Below are 8,166 nucleotides of genomic sequence, written 5' to 3' on the forward strand. Positions count from 1 at the left end.
ATCCAAAATAAATCATGAATGATGTCCACATTTTGATTAAACAATAATTCCCTGCTTGTGGAATTCCTGAGAAATCATTGTTGTCCAATGTCTGGGTTTGTTCCACAACAAATTCCAGCATTTGCCTGTTCTGGGAAATCTGGCAGAAGTAAAAAAACAGTTTTCAAATCAAAATCAAACCAAAGAAAATACACATAATTAATAATATTATATTTATAATAACAAATGTAATGGTTACTTATTATTGAGTGTATTACTAATACAATAATATTTATGACAAATATAATTAATATTTAAATTTTATTTATAACCTATTAATATTTATAATTATAAAGATACAATAGAATTTAACCTTATTTACATTTATATATATATATATTTTTATATTTCTAGATTTACTAGATTTCTTTTTAATTATATATTTTATATATATATTTAAAATATCTATTTATGACCGGAGGATGTCCATCACCAACCTTGCCACGTCCTTCAGGGTGACTTTGTGACTCTTTTTGTGATCCTGCAATCCTGCTGCATCCCTAAACGCTGTTAATGAATGTTTGACATGAATAAATCATTAATTCCAGTTTGCAAAGGGCGTTGAAATCCTTTAATCTGAAACTTCCCGGGGCTGTACTTCGGAATTTTGCAGAGTCACCCATTTTTGTGGGAATAATTCCAGAGAGGAGCCCGAAAAAATGGGATGAATTGTTAAAAAAAGGGGGAAATAGGAACAGAAATGGGAAATGGAATGATTTTCAGGGAAAGGGGATGAAGCACGAGCATTTTTCCTACTGAAATCTCCCAATATTCCAATCTTTTCCTACTGAAATCTCCCAATATTCCGATTTTTTCGGGGTGTCCCAGCAGCGGGAAGGTGGAGGGGAGGGAGGGAGGGAATTTTCCCTGCTCCAAACCTTTCCCAAGCAGGAACAGCGAGGCTCTGCTGCGAAATGGCTCCTCTGGAACAGATTTTCTGCAGCAAAAGAGCCCAAAAATCACTGAGCAGAGATCCCCCAGGTCCTTCTCGGTGTTTTTGGGAGCCCCCGGCCCTGGGGAAGGACCTGGAGCTCCCGAGAGGATGCGAGGGATGCTGAGGGAATTGTTAAAAAAATTTCCAATTTTATTTCTTACCCTTTCCAAGAGGCCGTTTCTGACCCACCCTCATCGTGAAAGGCTCCTTTGAGCATCACCCTCGATTTAAGGCTCAGCTGCCCCGACCCTGACCAAAACCTCATCCCCGCGCTCATTTTTGGGGCTGTTTTACCAAAATCTGCAACTTTCAGCCCACGGCACGGGGCAGGGAAAGTGCCCGGTGTCCCCCGAGCTCTGCCCTCGCCTACAGCCAGATTTCCTGCCCGCCTTTGTTTACCTGCTCCTTTAATAGAGCAGTAAATTTCTATTTTTTTATTATTTTTTTTCCTCTTTAAATCCCTCTAAATGACGAGGTGTGACGGGGAGAGCCCCGAGGCAGCGGCTCCGATCACGAAATGTCCCGTCCCAAGTGCTCATTAACGCTTTGCACATCCCCCGTGTCATTATCCCAGCGTGGATTGAGCAATTAAAGCCTTCAAAGATAAACAGATCACAGCTCAGCTGTCATTCCAGTAATCAGCTCCTAATCAGGTCAGGATTCCTGGCCTCATGAGGCTTTTTGTTATTTTATTATTTCCTACGCCGCATCCACGTTAAATCCCGATAATGGGATAAAATTAAATCCCAATAATGGAATAAATTAAATCCCAGCAGTGGGATGAATGAAATCCCAGTAACGGAATAAATTAAATCCCGGCAATGGAATGAATTAAATCCCAGTAAGGGAATAAATTTGATGGAATAAATTCCATTATAACCAAGGGAATAGCCTGGATGCAGGGAGAGGGAAATAAACTTTCCCTGGGTTTCACAATTCCATTCCCTGGGTTTGTGTTATCGTGGTGATTTTCCAGGTGAGTCTCCCAGGAAATCATGGAATGATTTGGGATGGAAGGGGTCTTAAAATTCACCTCGTGCCCCCCTGCCATGGGCAGGGACGTTCCCACCACCCCAGGGTGCTCCAGCCTGCCCTTGGACACTTCCAGGGATGGGGCAGCCATGGAATATCCCCTGCCAGGGAAGAATTTATCCCCAAAATCCCACCTAAACCCCCTCCCTGTCAGTCTGAACCCGCTCCCCCTCGTCCTGTCCCTCCATCCCTTGGGAATTGTCTCTCCCCGTGTTCCTCGTGGCCCCTTCAGCTCCTGCAAGGCCACTCTGAGCTCACCCCGGAGCTTCTCCAGGCTGAACAATCCCAGCTCTCCCAGCCTTTCCTCCCAGCAGAGCTGCTCCATCCCTGGGACGATCCTGGAGCCTCCTCCGGGCTCTCTGCAGCAGCTCCAGGCGCTCCCTGAGCTGGGAATTCCAGAGCTGGGCCCAGGTGAGGTCTCACCTGAGCAGGTCCCCCCCATCCCCACCTCGTGTTGTTCCCGGTGCTGCTGCACTGAATTGTCACAGGAATCCCAGGCAGCCTTGGATCTGTTCCAGAGGCTCTGTGGGAGGTTGTTACGAGGTACAAAACGACTTTTTAATGAAAAAAAAATTAATAACCCTGGGTTCTGACGCTGTCAAATGCTGTCTGCCCAGGGAGTAACCAAATTTCGGGCGGTGTCATTGCCCAAGTGACAAAACCATTCCAATTTCGTGTTGTAGCTGCAATATTTCCATGGCTGATTCGCTTTGTGTGTCTCAAGCATTTAATGAATATTTGGGATTGGCTTTGAAGTCCTTCCCTTTCAAGAAGCCAAAGCTTCAATTGTCCTGCAGAGCCCCGGGGAGCTGCAGACAGACACCTCCAGGGCTTTGGAATTTGGGATGAAGCTAAATGAGAGACGGAGGTTCTGATACTGCTGGGAGGGAGCTTCCAGTGAACTGTCCTTTTTTAAAAATTATTTTTTAAAAAAAGTACTTCTTAAAAAAATTCCCATCAGTTGTGGGATCACGGAATGGTTTGGGGTGGAAGGGATCTTAAAGATCACCTCATTCCAACCCCTTCCATGGGCAGGGCCACGTCCTGCAGGATCAGGTTGCTCAATCCAGCCTGGCCTGGAATGGATCACATCCTGGAACTGATGGTTTCTTCAGCCTCCATCATCACAGGATGCATTCCCAACTAATTCGGTTCTTCTCTGAACTGAAATCTTAAAATAATTCTAAAAATAAAACGCCCTGTGTGGAGATTGAATTATTGCTTGAATCATTTTATCCCCTCATGGTCACTTTAATTCTTGTTTTGCTGCAGTCACGATGGGCTAAGCTGTGCTTTAATGAACAAAATAAAACATTACTCAGTGAAGTTTTGGGGCAGAAAAATGGAAGCTGGAGGCTTCCTCCCCTTGGTTAGCCAAAATTGCCCTCTGAAATTACGCGAGCTGAGCAGAAATAATTGTTGGCTGCACCACCTGAATGAAGCATTTGGGGTTCTGGCCATAAATAAACTGAAATTACCCCTCTGTCACCAATTGCCTCCATTCCTTTCCTACAGCAGGGTTGTCAGGACGTTACCTGTGGTCATCCTGGCCTCCAAATTGTGGTGCCAGGACATAAAACTTGGGCACATTCCAGCCCTAATTAGGCCAGGGATGCAACTTGCCCAGCAGCCCGTACCCAGCACCAGCTGCTGAATGTTTTATTTCCACTGAGGAACAGAGTTCAGCTCCCTGTTGGAAAAAAAAAAAAGGAAGGAAAAACCACTCCTGGAGACTTTACAGAAGTTGCTCTGAGGGTCAAGGGGGAATTATTCCCAAAAAGGGCTTCAAGTGTGAAGCTGACTTGGGAAAAAAAAACCCCACGTTTTTAAAACATTCAAATTTTGGTTATTAAATGCACTTGGAGATTCCACACAAGTTGAAGGTATTGACAAAATAAACTATAAACCATGGTTTCTGGAATAAAATGCTGAATGTTGACTGAAAACCTAAAAAAATTGGTGCCACACAGGGTTTGTGACCTAATTAGGCTCTAATTTAAATCAGAGTTTCATTCTCAACGAGAGATTCAAACCAGACATGTGGCACAATCCGAAAACACAGGCAAAAACAGCTGCAATTACATTTATGCAAAACATGCAAATGTTCTGTGAAGCTGGAGCTACCTGGGATGAGTCTGGCATCGTTCTAATTTGGAAATGGCCACGAGACAGACGAGGCAGTGACGAAACCGCCAGACACAGGAGGAAAAACACGTTGCTTTCCAAAGGGGATGGCCATAAAGGCCTGAATTACCTGAATCAACAATGCCGGCCATGAGAAGTGTTTGATCTCTAATTAAGTGACATAAAACGAGGTTCCAGAGCGGAACGGCGATGCCACCAGCAAGGAAACGGGGAGGAGAGCGTTGCAGCAGCAAATCAAAGGCTGGCGAGGGAGGAAGGGATTGTTTTCCACGCAGGATGAGCTTGGGAAATGCATCCCATGAGTGAAGGCTGGCCCTGGGGCTGGCCAGGACGGTATAAAACCCCCTGTGAGGGCAGGAGACCTCATCCAGCTCTCCTGCCTTCTCCTCCTCGGTGACACAGGTGAGCTGCAAGGACCTTTGCCTCGCTCTTGTCCTTCTCCTTCTTCTCTTTGTCTTTGCCTTGTTGCCGTTCAGCTTCTGCTGAGAATTCCCCTCCCAGCTCCTGCTCCCAATCTCTGCCCGCTGGGAGGAGGTGGGAGAAGCTCTTGGGGACCCCGTGGGCTTGGGAGGTTCCTGATCCTTCCTTCCCCCCTGCTCCCTGTCCCTTCTCCTGGGGCTCTGCTCTTCCTCCTGCCCAGGCCGTGCCTCACGTTGTGCCTGTGCCTTTCCCCAGGTGTTCCTGCAGCCACAGCCATGTCCTGCTACGACCTGTGCCGGCCCTGCGGCCCCACCCCGCTGGCCAACAGCTGCAACGAGCCCTGCGTGCGGCAGTGCCAGGACTCCCGTGTCATCATCGAGCCGTCCCCCGTGGTGGTCACCCTGCCCGGGCCCATCCTCAGCTCCTTCCCGCAGAACACCGCCGTGGGCTCCTCCACCTCGGCCGCCGTGGGCAGCATCCTGAGCGAGTCCGGGGTCCCCATCAACTCGGGGGGCTTTGGGCTCTCGGGGATCCCCGGCCTTGGTGGCCGCTACTGCGGCCGCAGGTGCCTGCCCTGCTAGAGCCGGGCCGGACGTGCGGCCGCTGCCTCCGCCAGGACGGCCCGAGCCAGGGGCCGGCCTGAGGCTGGAGCTGCTGGCCGGCGTTTCCAGAGCCCTCGGGCCCCTCCAGCCCTCTGGCCAAGAGGGAGAGAGGGAGGGAAACGTGGCCAGCTCAGCCTTCTGCTTGTCCTGCTCTCTCCTGCGCCTGCCCAGGCCCTGCTGAGCCCGGCTCTGCTGGCCCAGGGGCTCAGCCCGGGCTCCTGCTGCTCCCGCTGTGCCCGGGGCAGGCACGGCCGCTGTGGCCACCACTGGCCAGGGCTGCCTGCCCAGGCCCTGCTGCTGGCCCGGGGCCCTGCCCAGCCCCTGCTTTGTGTCTGTTCTTCACACTCAATAAAGTTCACTCTGCATTGGAACTGGAGTCTCCTGGAGTTCCTGCCCCGCTGGCGTGGGCAGCCCGGCTGCTCTGTGGGGCTCTGATGTCCTGGGTGGGCTTTGGGTGGGTAAAGGGCAGGGATGGACCTTTCCCACACCTGGGCAAGGTGAGAACCTCCAAGGGCCACAGTCCCGGGAAGTGCCACGGGGCAGGGCAGGGAGTGTGGCCTTGTGTGAGTGTGCACAGGGTGAGGAGGAGGTGGCCCGGGGGACATCTGAGCCAGGACAGAGGTTGGACAGGACAGAGGCTGGACAGGACAGGGGCTGGACAGGACAGAGTTTGGACAGGACAGGGGCTGGACAGGACAGGGGCTGGACAGGACAGAGGTTGGACAGGACAGAGTTTGGACAGGACAGAGTTTGGACAGGACAGAGGCTGGGCAGGACAGAGTTTGGACAGGACAGAGGTTGGCCAGCTTCCACCTGATGAATCAAGGCTCTGACCCGATGGTTTCTGTGCCGGTTTCACCCACCTGCCCAAGGCCACGGTTGTGTTTTCCCACCTCCAACTGCACCTTTTCCTCCCTTGCTCCAAGCCCTGGATGCAGAGGGAGTCCCAGGGGAGTTAAAGGGACCTGTGCCCAACAGTGACAGTGACAGTGTCTAGGACTGTACCCATGCCTAGAAGAGGGCGGTGGAAGCATCTCCTCCCTCATCAAAATTGTCCTGTGGCCAGAATCATTAATTGCTGTGGAGCCATTCCGTGTGTCCTGAAGGAGCAGCGGTCTAGGGCAGACCCACAGAAATCTGCTGTGCACGCTCCCCACTTGAACTTGGAGCTTTTTTCCAACCTTGAGGATTCTGGGATTCCCCCAGGAAAAGCTGCTTGTCCTCAGCCTGATTCCACTGTGCCAAAATCTGGCACGGGGCTCGCATTTCTCTTTGCACACCTGCCCTGGGTGCCACGTGTCACCTCAGGAGGTTGGGCTGGCCCTGTGCTCCGGGGTTTGGATGCTGTGCTTGGACGCAGGCAAAGAAAACAACCACTTGTAGCTGGAAATGCACCACAAAGCCTTTAGGGAGGTGCGTGTAAATCTGTGCAGAAATCTCAGTGGTTCATGTTTTGTCTCATCAACTGGAACCCAATGTCAGATGTCCCCTGGGCCACCTCCTGGTCACCCTGAGCACAATCACACAAAGCCACACTCCCTCCAATCCCACCCAAATCCCACCCAGGGCATCACATCCCCCATGGAGCAGCTTCTGCTGGGGACCCCAAAACAGGAGGAACTCCAGGAGACTCCAGTTCCAATGCAGAGTGAACTTTATTGAGTGTGAAGAACAGACACAAAGCAGGGGCTGCGCAGGGCCCCGGGCCCGGCTGGGCCAGCAGCAGGGCCTGGGCAGGCACAGGAGAGAGCAGGACAAGCAGAAGGCTGAGCTGGCCACGTTTCCCTCCCTCTCTCCCTCTTGGCCAGGAGGGCTGGAGGGGGCCCGAGGGCTCTGGAAACGCCGGCCAGCAGCTCCAGCCTCAGGCCGGCCCCTGGCTCGGGCCGTCCTGGCGGAGGCAGCGGCCGCACGTCCGGCCCGGCTCTAGCAGGGCAGGCACCTGCGGCCGCAGTAGCGGCCACCAAGGCCGGGGATCCCCGAGAGCCCAAAGCCCCCCGAGTTGATGGGCACTCCCTCCTCGCTCAGGATGCTGCCCACAGCGGCCGAGGTGGAGGAGCCCACGGCGGTGTTCTGCGGGAAGGAGCTGAGGATGGGCCCGGGCAGGGTGACCACCACGGGCGAGGGCTGGATGACCACGCGGGAGTCCTGGCACTGCCGCACGCAGGGCTCGTTGCAGCTGTTGGCCAGCGGGGTGGGGCCGCAGGGCCGGCACAGGTCGTAGCAGGACATGGCTGTGGCTGCAGGAACACCTGGGGAAAGGGCAGGGAAGGTGAGGCACCGATGGAGACGCTGAGGAAACACAGCCCGGGGAGAAGGGACAGACCCGACACGGAGAGAGGGGAGAATTCAACAGCCCCCATCCCAAAGGGTTCCCTGCCAAGAAATCCCAACACCTCCCACCCGTCCCCAGTAAAAAACAGCCACAAAAACCTGGTGAGAGCAGGCTGGAGGAGAAGGACTCTGAGAGAAGCCAAGATTCCACTGAGGTGCGAGGAAAAAGAGAAGAGAAAGAGAAGAGTGAGGCAAAGGGCCTTGCAGCTCACCTGTGTCACCTGTGAGGAGGAGGAGGCAGGAGAGCTGGATGAGGGCTCCTGCTCCTGCTCTGCCTTTTATACCGTCCCTCACAGCCCCGGGCCCAGACGCGCCTTTGCACAGGGAACGTGTTTACCAACAAGCTCATATTTTATGCAAAGCACCCCCAATTAAGGAAACTGGAGGTTGTTTATGTTCCCTGCAACGCTGCCTTCTCATTTCCCTGTGCAGGACATGCCCACTCAGCCAAACTGGCTCCTTTCAAGTCCCAGCCTTAGAGGCCAGAAGGTTTGCAGGGTGTTTTTCGGCCAGAAAAGGGCTGATGTTTCAGCCTGCCGGGTGGAGTGGTGCCGTGTTTCCAGGTGATGTCAGCACCTTCCCCTCCTGAGGCAGCTCTCAGCCTTTGGAGTGATAAATGCAGTTTTTTTATTATAAACCCAGGATTAAAGGGCTGGTTTTGGT

The 8,166-nt window shown here is 52.6% G+C and overlaps 2 protein-coding genes across 2 annotated transcripts; one reads left to right on the top strand and one right to left on the bottom strand.

Annotated features, from left to right (window-relative positions):
* Positions 1-4,337: 4,337 nt before the first annotated feature.
* LOC134563323 (feather beta keratin-like) lies at positions 4,338-5,286 on the top strand. The gene is made up of 2 exons (XM_063421192.1): positions 4,338-4,552; positions 4,826-5,286. Exon 2 carries the CDS (start codon positions 4,846-4,848, stop codon positions 5,149-5,151), a length of 306 nt encoding a protein of 101 aa, XP_063277262.1. The 5' UTR covers positions 4,338-4,552; positions 4,826-4,845; the 3' UTR covers positions 5,152-5,286.
* A 1,677-nt stretch (positions 5,287-6,963) lies between these two features.
* LOC134563327 (feather keratin 1) lies at positions 6,964-7,438 on the bottom strand. The gene has a single exon (XM_063421196.1). It carries the CDS (start codon positions 7,399-7,401, stop codon positions 7,096-7,098), a length of 306 nt encoding a protein of 101 aa, XP_063277266.1. The 5' UTR covers positions 7,402-7,438; the 3' UTR covers positions 6,964-7,095.
* Positions 7,439-8,166: the final 728 nt, after the last annotated feature.

Source organism: Prinia subflava, chromosome 35 (assembly GCF_021018805.1).
Source record: "Prinia subflava isolate CZ2003 ecotype Zambia chromosome 35, Cam_Psub_1.2, whole genome shotgun sequence".
In the NCBI taxonomy this organism is placed as follows: domain Eukaryota; kingdom Metazoa; phylum Chordata; class Aves; order Passeriformes; family Cisticolidae; genus Prinia; species Prinia subflava.

What these genes read in the sequence shown, in the direction of transcription:
- LOC134563323 (XM_063421192.1), top strand. Translation starts at nt 4,846, where the DNA reads ATGTCCTGCTACGACCTGTGCCGGCCCTGCGGCCCCACCCCGCTGGCC.
- LOC134563327 (XM_063421196.1), bottom strand. Translation starts at nt 7,401, where the DNA reads ATGTCCTGCTACGACCTGTGCCGGCCCTGCGGCCCCACCCCGCTGGCC.